The 22,572-nt window shown below is 42.9% G+C and overlaps 1 protein-coding gene across 22 annotated transcripts in view; it reads right to left on the reverse strand.

The window, feature by feature from the left end:
* Positions 1 to 22,572, reverse strand: part of RBFOX1 (RNA binding fox-1 homolog 1) — a 1,472,193-nt gene that overhangs the window by 702,435 nt on the left and 747,186 nt on the right. For 17 of the 22 annotated variants that reach the window (XM_053365865.1, XM_053365877.1, XM_053365871.1 and 14 more), the window contains one exon: positions 18,013 to 18,060. The exons of the other annotated variants lie outside the window; for them this stretch is intronic. In XM_053365865.1, coding sequence (XP_053221840.1) covers positions 18,013 to 18,060 — 48 coding nt within the window. The remainder of the gene's footprint in view (positions 1 to 18,012; positions 18,061 to 22,572) is intronic. 22 annotated transcript variants of the gene reach the window in all.

Raw genomic sequence — 22,572 nt, forward strand, 5'->3', positions numbered from 1 at the left:
CTCTCTCTGTGTGTGTGTGTTTTGTGTGTGTACACAACCACACAACCACACAACCACAGATGTGTCAAGGAGCAGAGTGACAGAATCTGCTATGTCCCATAAAATGAAAGATGCCACCACATGCAAATAGGCATTTGGGTGTTAACACAAGTATACAGTAAAACCCCTGGTACAAGGGGGAATAAAGTCCCTAAATATTACAAAATACTATTTTGTGAGATTTTTGGCTTTTAAAATCATCATCATCATCATCATCATCATCATCACCACCACCACCACCACCACCAGATATTGTCCATAAGTGAATGGGAAAGATGTAGATGCTTGCACTAATGTTTTAAACTTATCCTACAACTTCTGGACAGGATTTCACATTTAAAGTTCCTTATTACTTCTGTTAATTAATTATTTAGTCAAGCAACTGAGTGCAGATTCTTTGTCCTCTACTGCCATCTTCTGGATATTTAAGCACAATAAAAAGCACAAGGAATGACATTAATTGCTCAATTATAGCCTTTGCAAAGCCAGATAATGTTAGGTTGCAATCCTATCCACACTTACCTGGGAGTAAATCCAGCTGACCTCAACAAGACTTATAAAAATTATACTGTCAACCATTATATAATTAATATGGATTATGGAATAATTAAAATAATCGCAAGTTGAAAGAGTTTTCTAAATAAAAAAAGACAAGTCTAAAATAATTAAAAAACGTACAACTTCCCGTATCTAGATTCTAAAAACAAAACAAAAACAAAACACCATTTAAATCTGAAATACAAGCACAGCCTTGCAGTGCAAATTTAAATAAGATAAATGCATGATCAACACACACAATTTAAATTTCACACAAAGCTAACTCCATCCATTCTCTAGCAATCCCTCTGAAGGGGGAATGAATGACCAAGTGGCATAATCAATAAATCAGCCTTTAACAGGTCATATTCAGATACTGGCTCTGTCAACCAGGGGGGAAAGGGAGGGTGGGAATCAAGGGACAATAAAGGGGGGGGGGTCTTTGATCTTCCTACATTTGTAAAAAGCGTTGTCTCTAATACTGGCATGAATTATTACTACTATTACTGTTCCACCTTTCCTCCCAAAATGGAACTCGCAGAAGCTCACAAAAATTAAAACAAACACAGATTTTAAAAAAACCCCAGCTAAAAACATTTAAAAGATAAGCATTAACAAGTCACTAAACTGTAACGGAATTAAAACAATGCAAAAACAAAATAAAACACAGATAGTAAAAGCAGCACAGCACCACTAAAATCCCTTTTTTAAAAAGTAGTCCATTCCCCAAAGCCTGCAGGAACAAAAAAACACAAAAAACCACCACATGCCGATTGAAGGACAACAAAGAGGGATCCAATCTCATGCATGTTTATCATGAAGTAGTTCCAACTGGCTGCAGTAGGGGTTACCTTCACGCAAGTGTGTATAGGATTGCAGCCTCAAAGGGGTGTTGTTCATTTAAAGTTTAAAAATGAAATTGGGGAATATACACTGTTTACTTCATAGTAATATCTCTCTCTGAAGTAAGATAACTGGAGAAGCCAGACATTGAACCCAAGACCTGCTGCCTGCAGAGCAGATACCCCACCACTGAGCTACAAACCTTGACCTCAGAGAAAGCAGAGAAAGCCCACTGAACAGTGCTGGACTCGAGTCTTCATCATCCCTGGCTAGAGGCTGTGGCTCCAGAGATCTTCACTGGTTGCCTATTTGCTGCCAGGCCAGGTTCAAGGTGTTACTATGGGTATATAAGGGATGCGGGTGGCGCTGTGGGTTAAACCACAAAGCCTAGGGCTTGCCGATCAGAAGGTCGGCAGTTCGAGTCCCTGCAACAGGGTGAGCTACCATTGCTCAGTCCCTGCTCCTGCCAACCTAGCAATTCGAAAGCACATCAAAAGTGCAAGCAGATAAATAGGTACCACTCCAGTGGGAAGGTAAATGGTGTTTCTGTGTGCTGCTCTGGTTCGCCAGAAGAGGCTTAGTCATGCTAGCCACATGACCCAGAAGCTGTACGCTGGCTCCCTCAGCTAATAAAGCAAGACGAGCGTCGCAACCCCAGAGTCATCCACGACTGGACCTAATGGTCAGGGGTCCCTTGACCTTTATCTATGGGTATATAAAGCCCTTAAAAACTTGCAACCCCCAATTTACCTATGAGATTGCCTTACCCCACCTGCACCCCCCCTCAACCACTTTGATGGGCACTACTACAGGTAGTAATAATAATACCCATTCCATGTTTGTAAGAACTCGGTTGTTTTGTGTGGCGGTGACTATACTTTGGAACTCCCTGCCTATTGAGAACAAGCAGGCACCTTCACTTTACTCTTCCTGGTGCCTTCCAAAAAACATCCTTGTTTAGACAAGCCTATCCAGATGCTTAGAAAGTTGAGGTTATTTTTATCTGCTTTAGTATTTTAACTTCTGAACGTTTTAAAGTAGGGTGGTAATTTTTTTCGGGATTCTCTTGCTTCATCTTTCTGTCAACTACTTTGAGGTGTTTTGTTTTTAAATACATTTTATGAAATAAAAATGAATAAATAAATCCAAGAATGCTCCTCCCTTTTTTTGTTTTTATTATTATTACAGGAACAAGCTCTTAAAGGTGTTTACTTTTCTATCTCACACCTTCTGGACTGCTGTCTTTGGCTCATAAAGATCTAACATTCCCCTGAAAACGTTTGGCTTACCAAAGAGTAATTCCATCTAAAAAAAAAAGTTGTTTGTTCAAAGGGCACCTTGGAGATTATTAAATGTAAAAAGTTTCCTCTGATGCAAAGAACACATGAGATGGCATTGGTTTCTAGCCATATTCATTAGACGAGAGAAAGTAAACCTGAAGAGAAAAGGCTTTTGAAAGTGGAGGGAGGGAGAGGGGGACTCTTTTCTGTTGTTATTTTTTTTAAAAAAAGTTTCTAAAGTTAATTATTTTCCCAAATTACTGAGGCCGGGAATCACTGTATAGTGTGGCAACATAAGCTCTTCTATTTAGTATAGAAGCACCTGTCAACATAGGAACTTGCTTCCACTTTTTTAAAAAATACAAACCTTGACAAATTTCCTCCTTAACCACCCTTGCATCCCAGCTCCAAAATTTACACAACTTATCATTGCTCTTGAAGATAAGCTAACTGACCCCAACACCCTTGCAAAAAGAAAGTAAAAGCCCACCACAATTCAAATAACTTAGAATAAAGTAATACAACTTTTATGCAGTTGGAACTCATTCTATAATCAAAGATATGCTTTTAATGAGATTGTGTCTTTGATGGAAACTAAGGCTGTAATGAACAGATGGGTCATTACTCTGCTTGCAGGCATGCTACTTAATTTTTATTTAATTTCAGTACCCTGATGTTTTTGATAAAGTGCCCATAATTTAGGTTACTCCCCCCCCCAACACACACTTCATCTTTTGATGTAGGTACATTTTCTACTTCATTCATATATAATAAACTGTGAACTACATTTACTAGCATTTTGCGAAATGATGTGTGAAAATACACACACATTTTACAAACACACACACACACACACACACTTATAAAGGCATCAAACAGCACTTCCTACAAGCTTGCTCTAGATCCTTTTTTTTAAAGATTTGGATAATCACTAAAACAATATCTATGTTGCTGTGATTAACGAAACACAGTTTGTTTGTTTTTAATGTGGTGAAATATTTCAGCTTTCCTTTTCATCAGCTGCTCTTATGCTGTTTCCAAGCTGGAAGTCATAGAGCTTTGAGCATGGAATGCTCTGAAAGGCTTAATTCACTGAAAACTAAGCTAAGCAATGTTGGTACTCTCTTCCAGATCAGCCCAGGCTTTGTTAACATGTCCAGCATGTGCTCCCAGAAGTTCTCTCAAGAAATGTTTCAGATGCCAATTAAGAAAGTTGTGACCTTTAACTACAACACCGTCTTCTTTTCTTCATCCCAGAGTGTAATGCATTTCAAGAACATTTGTTGCAGTTACTTTATCTATCCTGGCAACTGTCTGAAATCCCCTGGAAAACTGCTAGCAGCTAATGTCGACCAACCTTTCCAAAGCTTGCTGCCCTCAAACTATTTCAGACTACAGTTCCCATGAGACCCAGACAGCACCACTCACTGTATGATACCAGGGCTGATGGGAGTTGTAGTCAAAAACAGCTGGAGGACATCAGGTAGGAAGGGCTGGTATACACAATCATGTGCTAGATAGACCAAATTGTTCAAGTAGACTGAAACATGTCATGGATAGTGGTAGTGACACTAACTTCTCTATGATATCTAGCCATGGTTGCTATGTTCTGCCTATGCTGTCAGAAACAGTATCCCTCTGAATACAATGTCGTTCTGCTCAGGTCCTGCTTGTGGAATCTCCCATAGCAATCTAGTTGGCCATTGTAAGAACAGGATACTGGAATAGGTGGGCCTTTGGCTAGACTCAGAAGACAGGCTCTTCTTACACTCAGCTGAATTTGAAAATGGAGGTTCAAAAGTTAATCACATAGATTCTAATGTTCATCTGTTATTCTGAAATGTTGCCTGTGAACATTGTCTGTTAGAAGGTAACATTACTAATTCCTGCCTTTTTCCCACTCCCTACTATGGCAACACAACACACTAAGGAAGACTTACATAGACAATGGAAATGCACAGTGATTAACCCTTCTTTCCAAGTGCTCAGTCAACCGAGCATTCAAGCTGCAACCTAATGCTTGTTTATAAGGGAGTTAGGACCTGCCTCCTGCTGCCCATTCTTGGCATAATAACAGAAGGGAAAAGATGTCTTGGAGTGTGTGCAGAGTGCCTTTCCCTCACTAAGTCACTGCCAGCTGAGGCTGTTATGGATTCCTGTTTCAGTTTTATTTTATTGGGTGCCACCTTACAAAAACAACATTGAGCAGGGCCATGAATGACTTGTAATTTTAAAAAAGTCTTTTCAAAGTTATACTGCTTAAATTTTAATCCTAAAAAAATGATAGGCAAAACTACTAAATGACACAACAAAGCAAGTTTTTTACCACGTACAAGGGAATCCCCACTTGCACATGATTGTCATGCATGTTTCCGCTTACACACGTGCTGAAAACGGCACCAAAACAGGGCAGGGGCGGAACCGGGGAATCCCCACTTTTGCATATTCCAGTGATGTGTGCGGTGGCCTGGAATGGAACTCCTACGTAAGTGAGGATTCCCCTATATCCCACAGGGGACCCACAGAAATAATGTGGTTGGTCAAGGGAGCCATGGACTCAAAAAAGGTTGAAAGGCTCTGGCCTAGTAAGCTGTCAGTCATCAAAAATAGCTTGTGTTCACAAAACTCACTTCAACTATCAAAGATTCAAATGTCAGCATTCACCAAATTCTAGGGAAACTATTGGAATATACATTACATGTGCACAGTCTCAATAGATAAACAGTCTCTCTTTCATATAGAGAAGACTAGGAAGCTGCCTTGTACTGTGTCAGACCACTGATCAACCTAGTTCAGCACTGTCTACACTGATTGACAGGAGCTCTTCAGGCTTTAAGATAGGAAGCTTTCCCCAGCCCTAACTAGTGATGCCAAGGTTGAACCTGGGATCGATTTCATGCAAGGCAGCTGCTCTATGACTGAGCTGTGGCCCTTCCACAGGACATGGGGTACGTATGTACAACTGGAATCTTTTTATAATGAGTTAGACCCTTAGTCCATCTAGCTCGGTATTGTCCAGGGTTTCAGGCAGTAGCCTTTTCCCCAGTCCTGCCTGGAGATATCATTGGAGATTGAACCTGAGACCTTCTGCATGCAAAACAGATGTTCCATGACTGTGCTGTTTGTGACCCTCCCCCACTTCCCTCTCCCCACATACACTTATGCCAGCCTCCTGCTAAACCACCGTCATGAAACCACAGATTCCCCCACCCCAATCTATTCTTACAATATTGAATCAAGGCTCAATATTTCAGAATTCAAGCAGCTGAGATAAATGGCACAATCACAGGGTCTTCTGACCTTGATCAACAAGAAGAACATTCCAGTGAAACTGAGCAAAAACTGCTGAGATAACATAAATCATATCTGCGCGTCACATGCCTTATATATAAAAGCATGAAGACTTCCTATCGCCCATCAATCTGGAAGACAATAAAACGGGCTAGCTATGCTCCCATCCAAAAGAGAGAGGAAGACAAAGAAAGGGGGAAGTCAAGTCCCACCCACCCCTCTTGAGTGCATTCGTGCAGTTTATTACATATGCAGATAAAACCTTGTCAGGAAGCTTAAAACATTCCTAGTTCTTAGATAGTTACAGCATCACATTTCACTGTAAAAAAACCCTGATTCTTAGTCACTCACATCTATTATAGATTAATAGATCAGATATACAAGCTTTTGCAGAGAAGTAGGGATGCTTCCTAAGTTATCTTCATTAGAATATATCCATGATTTATTTATTTTTTTTAGTTCTGATCACCTAGTCTTTTTGACTGATATATTAAGAATTTAACATTGATTCATTTTGTTTTGTTTTGTTCTAAATTTCAAATTTCAATTTCAAAACAGTGCACGGATTTGCCACAGTTCTCCACAACTTCCCAGCCCTGCCATACTTCCAAGAATACCCATGGGAAATCACACATTTCCCAAAGAAGCCTGAAAAATGCCGTGAGGTTGGGAATCAAGGGGAAAGGGTGGGTAATGAAGGAGAAACTTGTGGCTATAGCATCCCTGTACTTATTTCAGTGCAGAAAGGAGGGGGGAATTTGATGGTTGTGGTTCAATGGTAGACTAACTTCTGCTGTCTAAGCTCTGGTAACCTCTAGGCTGGATTACTGCAGCACCTTATATGTAGGGCTGCCTCTGAAGCTGGTGCAGATGCAGTGGCTAGGTTACTCAGTGGGGCAAGATGGTTTGAGCATATTGCAGTAATCCTGGCCCAATTACACTGGTTGCCAATTAGCTTCCATGTACAATTCAAAGTGCCGGCTCAGGGCCACAAAATCTCTAGGACGGCCTCTCCCAATATAAACCAACTCAGACTCTGCATTTATCAGCTGAGGCCCTTCTTCCATGTGCCTCCTCCATGTGAGACCTGGAGGGTGGCAACACAAGAACTGGAGTAGCTCTCCATTGGTGGAAATATCTCCCCAGGGAGGCTCGCCTCGCACATTCACTATACACCTTTAGGTGCCAGGCAAAAACGCTCTTGTTCAACCTTTGTCTGATTAATATTCTACATTCTTTTAAATGTAGAATTAATATTCTACATACTTTTAAATGTGTTTGTGGGAGAGGGGGTTATCGTTTTATTGATTTTGTTTAAACTATTTATTTGTGCTTTTACGTAGTGTGTCAACAACAACAACAACAAAACTTTATTAGCAAAGCCAACAGGCCACAGCTGTACAAGAGTTAAAAATAAAAATAGAGATAAAAGGAGGAAAAGAACAGGCAAAAGATGGTCCGTCGGATGAACAAGTCTGTCACTCAGATGGTGGCCCTCAATTTCGCAGCTCTCTCGATGTACCTCGCGACCTTCTCTGTTATCTGACTTTCCGTATCAGATAATAGAAAATACAGTGTAATGTCTGATGAACGGCCGGGGTTGGAGAGAATGAGTGAAGTAATAATCTCATTCCTTAGGTCTTTGTAGAGGGGGCAAGAAAGAAGGACGTGAGACACTGTTTCCGTGTTACCATCTCCACATGGGCAGAGTCGTTTTTCAAATGGAGTCTTTTGGTAACGACCTTCGAGTACAGCAGAGGGAAGAACATCCCATCTAGCCAATGTAAAGGCACGTCTGTATTTCGGGATGGTTAGTTTAGACAAGTATGAAGCTGGAGAGTCAAAATGAGAAGGGGGAAAGTAGGTATACCATGGGCACAGTTTCTTTAAGATGGTCAGGTTGTTTTGTCGTTCGATGTCTTTCAGGCGCTGGCCTATTAGACTCTTTGCTTTGATGAGGCCCATTGATAATAGGGACTGTGAGTGCAGACCGCATGTAAGGAGTTTTTGATGCACGGTTTTGAACCACTTGCTTTTGTGAGAGTCTTGCATTACTAAAGGCAGTAGACCAGGTGGATTCAGATTAAGACGAAGCCAATAGTTAAATGTTCTCTGCCAAGTCCGAGTTTCCACAGATGGAAGGCAGGCCTCGAGTCTTAATGCTGCGTTGGGAACACAGGGGGGGACACCGAGAATCTGCCTTAGAAATTTAGACTGGACAGACTCAAGACTGGAGCAGTGGTTCCCCGTCCAGATTTGGGCCCCATACAGTAACTGCGCCAGAGGTTTTGCTTGATAAACTTCAAGGGCTGCTGGGATGTATCTGCCCCCCTTCGTGTAGAAGAAGCGGGACAGCATCTTGATACTTTGAGCTGCTTTTTCTTTGGCACATTTTTGATGGACATCCCAGGACCCAGTCGACTGGAAAACGATACCCAGATATTTGAAGGCTTTGACTTGTTCAATTGTCTGGTTATCCATCCTCCAGCTATACTGTCTGTGTTTCCTTGCAAAAACCATAGTTTTGGTTTTCTGATAGTTTATTGCAAGTTGCTCTCTCCTACAGTATGCTGAGAATTCACCTATGAGCCTATTTAAGCCTATTCTTGTTCGGGATAGGAGTATCGCATCGTCAGCGTACAAAAGCACTGATATTGCTTTGTCAGCCAGTTTGGGGGCGTGGAAGTCCGGAGATGACAAACAGTTAACCATATCGTTGATGTAGATGTTGAATAGAGCTGGGGCCAGGATGCAACCTTGCTTGACCCCCTTACTGACAGAAACTGGTCCTATAAGATGGCCGTTTAACGAAGTTCTTACATGCAGCACCGTGTCTTTATACAAACAGCTCATCAGAAATAATAGTCTTTTGTCTATACTTGATGTGCTCAATTTATCCCAGAGTCTTACACGTGGAATTGAATCGAAAGCAGCCTTTAGATCGATAAAGGCTGCATATAGCACCCCACGGGATTTTTTGGCATATTTGTCAATTAGATAGGCTAAGATGAAGCAATGGTCTATGGTGGATCTGCCTTGCCTGAAACCCGCTTGCTCTTCCGCTAGAATGGCTTCAGTTTCCAGCCAGCTAGTTAGCTTGGTATAAAGATGTTTGGCATATAGTTTGCTCGGTATAGGCAGAAGGCTGATTGGTCTATAACTTGCCGGGTCTGTCATGGGTCCTTTTTTATAGATTGGGATAATTATTGCCTCAGACCAACCATCTGGGAGTAAACCCGTTGAGTCGATCCAAGAAAATAAAGACGCCAGCAGGGGGGCCCACCAGCCAATGTTGGACTTCAGAAGTTCAGCAGGGATGTAATCATTCCCTGGGGCCTTGTTGTTCTTTAGTTGTGCGATTAAATTCTCAACTTCCTTCGCAGTTACTGGTGGCCAATGAGGTAGGTCCTCCAATTGGATGCATAGTTTGTAATGTTGGGCTTCCTGGTCATAGAACAAAGATTGAAAATGGCGCAACCACTCCATTGGTTCCACTGTACAGATGGAATTAGTACGCTCCTGGTCCAGTAGACCAGATATGGTTCGCCAAAAACAAGTAGTATCTTTCTCGTGCGATGCCTTAACCAAACTGTGCCAAGCGGCTCTTTCAGCTTCCAATTTCTTTCTCCTTAGTAATTGTTTGTAAGACCGTCTCAGATAAATATAAGCGTTAAGTAGGGGGGCAGTCCCTGATTTCCTGTATCTCCAGTAAGCTGTTCTCGTTTGTCTCCTTGTTTGCCTGCACTCCAGGTCAAACCAGCTAGCTCCGTCCTTTGCCCTCTTTGTAGCGGAGCAATGTATCACTGTTGTTAAATGGGGTTTCAATCTTTCCAAAAGTAATTTAAAGCGTTCCATGATCGCAGCTACTGAATTGCCTGATACGATAGCGGAGCGAATACGCTTTAACTCCACTGACTGAAGAAGGAGGGTTAGATTTTCATTCAGTATTGGGGACCATTTAAGTCTTTTGGGGGCAGGTATAACCAAATTTGCAGAAGGTATATATTGTGGCTCGGCAATAGAATAGTCAAAAGGCCGACCTGCAAGCTCTAAAATTAGAGGCAGGTGATCACTCAGAATATTGTGGCCCACTTGGAACTTCCTTACAAAGCTGTGAGCAAATCTTGAGATTAAGATATAATCTATAACGCTTCCCCCAGCCTTGGAGAAATGGGTATATTCCCCGGGGCGGTCCCCCTCTATATTGCCGTTTAATATCAGCAGTTCCCTCCGTCTGGCAGCCTGCACCAAGCAGAGACCTGAGAAATTACTTCTGCTATCTTTGGACAGTCGTGTCACGCCAATATCCGTCAGTTCTTCGGGGTCCATAAATTGGTTGAAATGAGTGTATAGACTGTTGTCATCTGTTCCTATGCGAGCGTTGAAGTCTCCGCACACAATGGTCAGGGCAGACGGGTAAGTAGATTCGAGAGGCTCTAAAAACGCCTCTAGCTCAGCCCATGTAGCCTTGACAACGGGGTTTTTTTGGCCTGGGGGAATATAGACATTGACCAGCAAGAGAGTAGTTCTCTTGAAGCTAAGTAGAGCGGCTGTTGCTACAGAATTGCAGCTAGGTAGGGCTGTTAGAGAATGCGCCAGCTCCGTGGAAATGAAGCAAGCTAAGCCACCACTAGATCTGCCGCCCCTCAGAGATGGAGAGGCAGGCAGGTAGTGGCAGTTATACCCATTAAGAAATATAGGGTCATTCTGCCATGTCTCCTGAAAGAAGATGATGTCAAATTGCTTAAGGTAACACAAAAATTGTTGGTTATTTTTCTTGGCGTGCCAACCCGCGATGTTCCAAGACAGCACTTTTAGGCCCCGGGCCCTTCGGGGAGCTGGATCTATGACACCACCATGTCCAGCAATTCTTTGGTGTCTAAAAAAACACACCCGTTGGCTCTTTTCGGGGCTGACTGCTTGGAGAGAGTGTAGTGGTCCTCTTTTCTTGGTGATTTGGGGCTAGTTTTTGGAGTTGAAGGGGAAGCTAATTCACTCGGAGACAATTTAAGATAGCTGTGCCAGGAGCTTTGAGGTTTCACACCTTGATTTGGTCTTACTTTATTGTACATCACAGGGGGCTCAGATTGTAATTCCACGTCTACACATTTAAAGGTGCCTCCCACTGTCTTCTTATCCACCAGACATTTGGGAGATATGGGTTGCACATAAGGGTCCTTCATTGTCTCACCTTGATCATCCTTTTTTTCTAGTCTGCTTCGAAGTAGATCAAGTCTTTTCAGGATCTCAGTTTGAGCTGGGGAATGCAGTGACCAAAATCGCTTTATCAGCGAAAGTTCTTCTTCCCAAGCGGAGTCCTCACTATCCCACGTGAGAGGCCCGACGCTAGTTGGATGAGAGGCTTCCTTTTTTTCATTTGGTGCTGTTTGGTGGGGATGATCCTGCTGGAGCTTATGCTTTCTATTTCGATGGTTTTGGTGGTTGGTTTTTTCCCCTTTGTGAACTTCCATTCCTATGCTCTTGGGCCCCATCAGAGAGGTTGCAGGTGCTCTATTTTCAAATATTCTTAATAGGACTATTCTTTCTTTTTTGAATAGGTTTTTAGCTCTAAAGATGAAACTGGCCAGATTATGATCTAAAAAAGTAATCAATGCTCGTACCGAGCAATCATCTTGATGTAGATACTCTATAGCGGCTATGTCAATTGCTTTTACTACCCCCGGTAGAATGCCACTTATAATGGACAAAAAGTGGTCTATACGGTCCAACCCTGCATAAAATCTATGCGGTTTAGGGTAGTTAGCAAAGACAAGCTTTTGTGGGATTAGGACTAAACTCCATTCTCTTTTGGGACACAACATCTGTCGAACTTGGGAGGAGTGGTTCCCCTCAATAGTTTGGGTCGCCTGCTCACCTCTGTCTGCAGATTCTGTGCTGGCCATAAGAGGACTCTGGGGCGGTATAACTGCAGATGGATTAGTTCCTTTGTCCCAGCTCGGTGTTGATTCTTCAGAGCTTGATTTGGATTCTTTTATGGGTGTATCTACTTTACGTGTCTCTTTGATGGCACTCGAGTTGGATTTGTTTGTTCCACTTGTGGAAAGAGATGGAAGAAGGTTAAAGAGCTTCTGCCAATATTTTTTACAGGTGCGGTGAGTTGTCTTAAGCCGCCTTGGGTTTTTCATGTTTTTGCTTTTCTTCATCTTAGGCTTGGCTTTTTTCCTCCGGGGTTTGCTGGGGAGAGGTGGATCCGGGCTGGCTAGGGGATTTGTATTCTGGTCTGAAGCGCTCACATGTTGTTTGAAATTATCCACTAGGGTCAGGAGCAGCCCGTTTGTTATCGCTAAGAAATTTTTAACGTTAAGGAGATCCTTAGAAATCTGGTATATCTGCTCCTGAGGATAATCACCCCACATTTTTGTTCCGCAGTCATTGGCTTTCAGCCAATGGGTTGAAAGATTACCTCCAAGTTCCAGCGGTGACAAATGAGAATTGGCATCAGGTGTGTTGGCTGTGTTAACCTTTGTAGCATTCTCTGCTATGGCAAGTTCTTGGGCCAGATTTGTTGGGTGGTTTGTCCTCTTGTTGTCTGTTTGCAAATCCTTTAGCTGTGTTGACCAATCCAACACTGTGAGTGGCAAAGGCATAGCAACATCTAGGATACTCTCATTCTGAGTTCTCTTGCTCGAGTCTTTTTGAGGAAAGTAGCTGGTAATTTTACTTTGTCTCCTTCGTCGCTCCATCGGGCTCTGCGGTGAATTAGGCAAAATTCCTTGGTCCTTGTATTTTTTCCTAGTGAGGACCATAGTGGGTATATGGGTATATATGGGTGTATGGTAGGGGGTGCTTGCTTAACGACGGCTTATCTCTTGTTCTAAGCTGGAGTAAACAGTAGCAGAAGTGCCGATTTGTGGAAGTTGCCTCCTAAACCTCTCCAACCTCTCCAACTTGTTAGTTTCTCCAGCAATTTACATCGGGGCTTGTGAGGTATCAGTCATTTAAAATGTTAAAAAATATTACTGGTCTTAAGCTTTCACACTGTGCCTTGTTTCGTTTAAAATTCAACTAGGTCTTTCTCCCTCATTCAACAGCCTCACGGCGTGACCAATAAAGTAGCTAGGCAGTATAACGAAGCAGAAGAAAAGAAAACAAAAGTCCCTTGGAATAATTATCGGGTTGAACTTGCCTTGTGTTTCTTGGGGTTATACGTAGTGTCTTGTGAACCACCCTGAGATCTTGTGACAAAGGGTGCTATATAAATCTAATCATTAACATTATCATCATCTCAACTTGCTTCTCCTGACCAAGAAAGACATCTTCATCCCAACTCTCTTCAGGATTTTCCTCATTATTCAAATTGTTCCCACCCATCACTCATTAGCGAGCTTTCCAAATAATATCCTCAGCTCCTTGAACACTGATGGTGCTTGTCTGAATGGGAGACAAAGGTGTGCATTTCTGAGTGTGTGTAGAAGCTAGTCTATTGTACATTGGCCACAAAAAAAATAAATCACATTTGTTGCTCCACCCACTTTAGTCCTTGGTCCCACCCACCACCGACAAGTGCCTCTCAGAAGTTTGCGGCCCTCAGGCCCTCAGACTCCCCAATCCATTATGAAACCTGATAATGGATCTGCGAAGTAATCTGCTGCTGCTAGGAAGGCATTTCATAAACCCCATCCACTAGCATCTGAGTTAGTAGAAGGCCTAGAAAAATGGTGTGGAAGTCATTTCCTCAAAGCCTATGTTTGAGATTTGGGGGGGTAATAGAAGCTGGCCCCAGGTGCTGTGCCTATGTGTCACTCGATAGCTGTCATTTGCAAGGCTGCATGCCCTTGGTCACCCCATTCTGTCCTCTGCCTGCTTTCGTTTGTCCATTGGTATCTTGGCTTTTATAGAGATGGCATTTGTCTCTTCTTTTGCAGGTGCTTTTTTAATTAATCTCTGGAAAGTGCTGCAAGACCTTTTCACAGAAGGTGTTATTAAAAAAATCCTTATCCGTAGGGCAAAGGAGCCACAAGTTTAACGGCGCACATTGTATCCCCAAGAAGATCATGCAGAGTTATAAAACATTACAGAACAAAAGAAGGGGGGGTTGATTCTCTAACTTTGCTGACCTATCACATTATCAGCTCCAGCGCAAAGCATAAAGCCTTTTGATCTTGCAGGCCCCAAGGTGGCTCTTGCATGTAAAAAGTGGTGATTTTATCTGTCAAGATGCACCTCAAAAGGATTCCCTTGGCAAACCAACCCTCCCTCTGTTCCGGAGAAACAGGCAAATGGAGTGCGGTGCTGCGAATGACCTTGAACTACAAAGCTAATGCCACTCGGCTGCTCGTTAGCGGTCAGCCGCGTGGTTGCCTCCAGGGAATGCTGCCGAGAATGTCAATGCAGATGCCAGCGAGGTTGACTTGACAAAGGAGAAGTGGGCCTAATCAAAGGGCAGGGAAGCAAAGCAATCCTCAGACGAGGGATGGGGGAGGAATTTGGAGGGTTCGATTTTCAAAGCATGATCTCCACATCCTGGATGAATGTGCAGATTGGACGTGGGTCTCCTTCACAGTCCTAATTTGCCCTAGATTCTACAATGAGGTGATCTAGGGGCTTGCATCTTTTAAAAAGTTTTTAAAACATCTACTAATTACAGTGAGCAGCTAACATGTGCAATCACGTCAAAAAATGTGGCTGCAATTACTCAGAGAAAAGGAATGATATTATAAGGATGTGTTGTCATTCTGCGGGAGATTGGATGAATGGGGTGGGGGGTGGGGAGCCAGGAACTGTAGTTTTCTAAAGATTGCTGAGATTTGTTAGGAGACCCCTCTGTTTCCCTCACCCAGAGCTACAATTCCCAGAGCAGTTTAACAATCAATCTCTCTTCCCAGGGAACTCTGGGAATTGCAGCTCCAGGAGGTGACTAGAGGTCTACATCTCTCCCACTGAAATTAAGCTGATTTAAGAAGTGCTGAGTCCCAGCTTGATTATGCCCCATGATTTTGAGGCCTTTAATCTGTGTGAACTCTGGGGCACCTTTGCTCCCATAAAGCACAACAAAACCTAATCGAAATTTCAATCAAGCATACAGCTGAAAGTATCAAAAGCAATTTCAGAAACAATTTTGGAAAAGAGTCAGTAGAATACTTTGGCACACTGTGAACCCTCTAAACGTAAACTGAGCCTGTTTGTGTGCGTGCGCCAGTGCCGTAATGTAAGGCTGCTTATTTAACTTGTCACCCCTAGAATCTTATGTCACTTTAGCTGCAAAAGTACCCCCTTGTCCACAAGCTCCATTGCTTGTTTATCACACATATGGCTGGGCTTTAGAATGGCAGGTGACAGTTTCACAAGAAATAAATTGTGCCTATTGAATCCAGCTCAGAAAACCATTTTGGTGGTTTTCATTTGAAAGCAATCTCCTTCTGCTTACTAATGTTCCTGAACTCTCTTCATATTTTCAACAAAAAAAAACCTCCCCCCCAAAAAACTGAATTATCTTACCTTACTCCGTTGACTTGAGAGAAAGAGGGGTAGTGAGTTTGAGATACCATCAAATACATTGTTGTTGGGAAGGGCAGAGAGTTTCTATACATTTTAGAAAAGATTTGTGAGAGGCAGTCTGCAGAATAATCATATTCTCTTCTGCTCCCCTGCCCCGCATCACCCCAAAAGAATTAGATGTGGTATTTTTAAAAGCCTAATTGTTTTCAAATATGACTACATTCTCCACAGCAGGTTTTTCTTCTTTTAGTGCTGCAAAACCCTTGGAAAAAAACTCTCTAGTTGAAGACCAAAGTTATTAGCATTGAAAATAAGGCCACTTTCTCCTCACACAAACACACACAACTTTCTGGGTCCAATCGTAGTAGCTATTGGTATTTTCAACCTGGGGTGTATCTGCACTCATGGCTTTTAACATTAAGGAATGGGTTTTGATAAGCATATAGACACATAATGTTCTGCTTTTAACGTTCATAGTGTGTTATTAGAATGTGACACCAGAGGGGGCTGCGGAGCAAATAGGAACCAGCTGTAGGGAAACAGTGTTTTGACAGAGAAAACTGAGGTAAGAAGCACTTTATTTTATATGTCCTGTGACATTTTAGAACAATGTATCTAATATTGTTCTAACAACCTTAAACAAGTCAGTGTAAATCTAGCCCTGGACTCTCAGATGAGAAGGCCAATTTTAGTTAAATTCAGACATTTGCACTCTATCTGTATGCATTATCTTCAGTTACCACAACTGAGCAATTGCTAAATGATTTTAAAAAGGGGGGGACATGTAGCTCTTCATTTTCTCTAAAGCTGCCTGTGGAGCCTCATATTTATGATCAAGGAGAAAACCAGAGGAATAGGGTACCCTCTCTGGTCCACTCTCACACTCTGCCTCCCTCTCCCACTGGAAACCAGCCAGTTCATCTCAAATTGAGGCCTTAACCACAGGGCATAATCTGGGTGACATTCTTTCTGCTCTGAAAATGAGAAAGATTTCCCCCTATTAACTCCCATACACCCATCCCACCTCAAAGCGTCATTCAATAGCAAGCAGGGATGCGGGGCTTTTTAAATTGCTCAAAATATATTGCTGTTATGGGGACTTGATTGACAAAGTTAGGAAATCATTAAAACAGAAAGTGCTTTCTTCATATCCTTTCCTTGCGGTGCCATTCAAAACCTTATTCTTTCTGCTACAAACGTTTCAGATGAGCAATATGAGTTTGAAGCGTGCCAAGGTGGTATCTCATTCAAATCCACTGAATATATTTTAGATGTTCAGCAGCTTCGAATACTACTAAGTATAAGCCCAACAGTTATGCAAAGCAAGAAGCACCCTGAAGCAATTTAAATATTGGAACAACAACATACATACATACGTGTGTGTGTGTGTGTAAAAATTAAAGTTTAGGTGATGATGCATGGAAGCTACTTTTAGTGACAACAGTTTTGCTACTTTCAAAGCACAAATTTGATACTCAAGGATCAGTCACGGAAATCAAATAATGTTTTAGAAATGTTTTTTCACAGATATTTAAACATATGCCTATTGTAACATACTGGTGCAGTTCGTGATTTGTGTTCACTGCATCACTTCCTTGGACAGCAGCGCAGGCACAGGGAGTTGGGGAAGGCCACCCCTGATGCCAACTCTACAATTATAACAGTCTATGCTTCGCTTCCCACCACCACTCCAGTAGCCAGCATTCAGAATCAGAACTGAAGAGCTCCATTTAAATTCTTCAGAATACCTTGTGGTATTGTTACATCAAGGTTACTGCAGGGCACTGCTGGATATATTAATGCTGTCACCTTCCACTTATCCATTTGGAGGAATGCTGCTGTTTTCATAATTACCACTAGCACCCACCAAGTAAGACCCACCGGAGGCCAATTGGTTGAGAATACCTTCAGATGTGGAGCTGGGGCAGCTCAAATGTAGTGGTCCAGTGTTTCTAACCAAGATTAGCAGACAGGTGGGATCCACAGGTGAGCACACTCACTCTTTTTCACTCCTGTGGCACACCCAACCTGTTTCCCTTCACAACATCTCTCCACCTCCCTTTCATTTTCCAGATTTCACCACGGCAGCCCTGTACCCCCCACCCACCCCACTCAAGGCCTGCTGGAGTTCACAAGCAAAGCCAGAAGCAGGTTTGAAACCAATCGCGGTTAACATTATCATCAATGTGTATGCAAAATTGCACTATAGTTAGCTCTGAAAATGGAAGAAAGCAGGGCAGTCCACATGTGGAAAGGGTAATAGGAAGAAGGGAAGATCTGAGAGACTGCTACTCATCTCCTAACCATGGTAAAAAGATTGCGAGCATTATGTTTGCTTTCAATGCAGTGACTTTATGTCATAAGCATTTCAAAAGAAGCAAGGTTCAAAACACAATGGAAAACCTCTCTCTCTCTCCATAATCACATTATAGTGTGAAACTTCCCTTTGAATTATATCCAATGCACATTATTATGTCCATATTAGAATTGCCATCTATAGCCAGTAAGCTGTGACAAAAATATATACCAGAGAAAGGACAATATATCAAAAGGAAGGACTTACTTTTCTGTCCTCCGTTTCTACACAAGAGCTGCACTCCAGTTTAGTATCCTGAAAAAGTTAAGAAACAACTAGTAAGGGTGGGGGGAGCTCTCTCTCCAAAACAGCAATGCCTGAAAACCTAAAAATAAAATTATGGTTTAATCTGAAGTTCAGAGTTCTCCTTTTCTCCACTTTCTCTCTCTCCCCCCCCCAAACCACATTAACTTATCATATTAAATATTTTATAGATACAAAAATATCAGACTTTCACATATTCATTTGAAATGACCTCAAGTGAACCTGACTGTAATGAGATGTGCAGGATGCAGTAACCAAGCTTAACCCAACAGAACAAGAAAGGCCAAACCACAGTTTAGTGTTACATCAGAATAATGTCAGTGTGTTTCTTGCTCTACCTGATCATGCAAGCATTACCATAATTGCTTGACCTGCTGTGGGCTTTGAACTTATCCCATGTGGATTGGGGAGGGTATGAAGGGGACTTTTGCTCACTTGAACCAAAGTAGAAGACCTCACATATTGTTGATTGCCCTACTTTATCAGGGTCACTGACTGAGCAGAGATTGAACTCACATTAAAACAAACTTGAAAAATAAGTCCCCTGATCAATATGGGGAAGTCTGAGGACTAAGCACACATTATTGTCTCGTTAACCATGCCTGAACCATGCAAGAGGAATGAACATCGCTCAAAAGAAAGGCACATTCAGATATAACATTAAACATTATTTAATGATACATGAAGGACCCTACCCCAGCCTTGTGAGCCTTCCAGCAGAGGGTCAAGGAATATATGGGAAGCCTTTGCTTATATTTTAAGTTTTCACTCATTACATCCAACCCAACATAAAACTGTGGTTTAGCTAAACTATGGTTTAAAGTGGAGTTGGAAAATGTGGCCCTCCATGCCTTAGTATCTGGCCCTCGAGAGTCTGCATAGGCCGTGCCTCCTCCCCAGGCTACAACCTTCACTGACACTGATCCACAGCCTGCCCTATTTTTATTTTGTGCCTGGTGGGAATAGAATTGGCACAGATGTGTACTTGGACTTTGATCATGGCTCTTGCTTTCATGTATGTAGAAGCCAGCCACTTTTTGTGTGTGGCTGGATTGTAGCCTACTTTGCCAAGAGTCACACCCTTTCCCTCACTCAAAACTGGCTGTGGGCCTCAGAAAGCTGTGGACCCCACTAAGAAATGTGACCATTGGACTGTGCAGAGCAGGTTCCTCACTCTGACTTAAAGAAACAAATGGTTTACAACCTGGGCTTGTTTCACTAAACCAAGGTTATGTTAAACCATTACCTTTGAGTTCAGAGGCAAAAATAAACCACTGTCAGTTGAAAAAAGAAGCAGAAAAATTTAAACCTCCTCCTCAAAGGGGTATTAATTTGTTCAAAACTGGAGGATGAGGGCTTATGGGGATGCAGAGCTCTATGAGTTAATTAGACCCTGTAAACCAGGGATGGGGAACCTGTGGCCCAGCAGGTGTTATGGGGCTCCATCACCCATGAGCCCCAGCCAGCATCACCAACTGTCAGGGATGATAGGAGCTGTAGTCAAACACCAGGTTCCCCATCCCTGCCCTAAGCCATGGTCATTACAGAGTTAGAAAAGTTTCTGATAGCTCACAAAATGCAGCCATTATCTATGATCTCCTTTAAAAATGAAAGTGGTGGGATCCCTTAATGTAAGGGGAAAGGATGGGCAGCACATCAATGAACAGCAATATTCTATTCCCCTCTGCCAACTGTACCACCAAACAAAAAGAAAGCCATCTGCTTTATGAAAAACACCTGTCATCTTTCTAAGCTAATTCAATATGCTCATGTCACAGTTAATTTACTGAACATTCGTTGCTATTCTTCTCCCAAACAATACCCAAGGCCAACTCTGCAGGTGCCTGATGGAAAACAACTGCGTTTGTCAACACTATAGGGATGGTCTAAGAGCACATAGCCACCCTTCATAGGGAGGCTTTCACATATTATCTACTATGGGGAGATGTGCAAACATTATCTGCACATGGGGAAAGCATGCCTCTCCCCACATGGGAGAAGAGACATGTCCAATACCCCATGATCCACTGGAGAGAGGGATAAGCCCAAACTTAGACCCCAGTTGACCACAAGACCAGCAAGACTGTTGCCACTCCAACTTTATTGAGACTCTCTTGGCTCTTGGTTGGGCCTCACACACTTTTCTGCAGGTAACAAATCCCCATCATCCTACAAAACGCCAAAACAGTGAGTCTTTTTTCCATTACTTCTGGCTTAACGTGTTCTATACTGCATTCATCTCCCATGGGAGCTGCTGTAGACCACAAGTGGTCCACCAATAGCAGTTCACTTGGTGGGCTGGTGACAGAGTTTCTCCAGCTTCTGAGCCCCATGGCAACCCGGTGGCCCCTTTCTCCAGGCTATGGGAGTGGCAAGACCCTCCTTAGAAGCACCTAGTTTCACACGCAGTGATGCAATCCAACAGCCGCTGTTGTGAGGGCAGGGAGCAATGGAGAAATGTTAGAGAACAGAGCTATGTGCGTCACATGTCCTGTCCTAAACTGTCCAAGCTAGCCTGCTGTTCTCAGATGCAGTGAAGTATGTAGCTCTGTTGCCAAGGTTGAAATAAAACTCAACTGGCATTTGCAGCTGGAATGGGAAGGAAGGTGGCCTCTTATATTTTGCCCCAAGAGGCAAAATGTCTTGGGGTGGGGTCCAGCTGTAAAACCCTGGTCTTACCACCACCCAAGATAGTTGTGGTTGCTGCAGTCAGTTTACCTGGCTCATGTCTCCTGAGTGCCACCAACCATCTTCACTGTCACTTCCCCAACGCCTTGCAAGCTTACCAGGCCAGGCAGGGATGGGAAGTGGGATTAAGGAGGAAACTGCTGAGTGAAGCTGTTGCAGCTGTTATCATCTTCATTAATTTAGGAAGCCCCTGGGCTCCACGGGGGTCAGAGGTAATATTGGGAAGTAGAAGTAGAAGAAGAGGTGTTTGGATTTGATATCCCGCTTTATCACTACCCTAAGGAGCCTCAAAGTGGCTAACATTCTCCTTTCCCTTCCTCCCCCACAACAAACACTCTGTGAGGCGAGTGGGGCTGAGAGACTTCAGAGAAGTGTGACTAGCCCAAGGTCACCCAGCAGCTGCATGTGGAGGAGTGAACCCGGTCCACCAGATTATGAGTTTCCCACTCTTAACCACAACACCACACTGGCTCTCGTAAAGACGATGGGTGCTTCTCTTCAGAGAGGAAAAAGTTTGGTGTTTTCTTTTGTTTTTAAAGGGGGGGGGAGTGATGATGGTGTCAGCTCTGGTGGGCCTTACAATGTTTTTAGGACCCACTATTGGCCCCACATCTATCTGCATGAACGCCAAGTGTTGTTGGCAGTCACTAATTTTATACAGGCCTGTACATGTTGTTGAGAGCCAGTGCTGTGTAATGGCCAGAGTGTTGAGGCCAAGGCCTGGGAGACCCAGGTTCAAATTCCCACTCAGCCCTAAAGCTCACTGGGTGACCCTGGGCCAGTCACTGTCTCTCAGCCAACGTACCTTGCAGGGCTGCTGTGCGAATTAAATGATGAGGGGAAGAACCATAGATGCCCCATTGTTGTTCATTGGAGGAAAGAGTGGGTTAAAAATGCAATAAATAAATAACAACAGTTTTGGAACAACAACAACAAAAAAAAAGGATACTGCATTTCCCTCTCCCTAAGCATTCTTCATCAGTGAATGATGTGGGGTGGGGCAGAATGCATTTGAACATTATTAAAGAGGAGAGGGGACAATGGTGTCATTTTTCTTTCATCCTGCAAATCATCTCTTCTGCGGTCTGCACTCTGCAGCCTTCCCAGTTGTCCACATTTCAGGCAATGCCTAGCGGGACATATGGGGAGGAGGCTCCCCACCCCATTCAGGAAGTGGGCAGTCAGGGGAGCCTGCAGACTGCCGGGTAAATGTTGACTGGAAAGAAAGAACGGACAACGATACAGCAAGCTCAAAATCCTCCAACCAGAAAAATTATAAAGAAATTCTCAAGAATATGGAAGCCTCTTCCAAAGGGGAATGTTGTTTTTGTTTTTATTGTGTGTGGGGGTGTTGTTGTTGTTGTTGTTGTTGTTGTTGTTGTTGTTGTTGTTGTTTTAAAAGACATTTGAGGGCAAATTTCAGCAGAGGCCTAGTAGCCACCCTATGAGTCTTAACGTCAGCAGGGCACAGAACTTGATGGGTAGGAGAAAGTAATGAGACTATGGTGCAGAGATGCTGTACAGTCATGCCCAAGCTGGTTCTCCAATTAGTCTATCTGCTCTTGGAAACACTAGCAGTGGCTGAGAGACCCTCATAATGCCCTCATTATTCTCTTTGGTCTAGGCAAAAGTTTGGCAACCTGCATTTTTGTGTAGGTTACAATATCAAAAATGACCAGCAGATGGAGGCAAACAACCACACAATCAAGCTGGATTTCTTCCTATTTAAAAACCAGCTCCCTTTTCAGCATCAAACAATTGTGTTCATTAGATCAAACATCAAATTGCACAAGTTTCTGCAATGACAAAATCTTA

The sequence above is a fragment of the Podarcis raffonei genome, chromosome 14 (assembly GCF_027172205.1).
Source record: "Podarcis raffonei isolate rPodRaf1 chromosome 14, rPodRaf1.pri, whole genome shotgun sequence".
Classification (NCBI taxonomy): domain Eukaryota; kingdom Metazoa; phylum Chordata; class Lepidosauria; order Squamata; family Lacertidae; genus Podarcis; species Podarcis raffonei.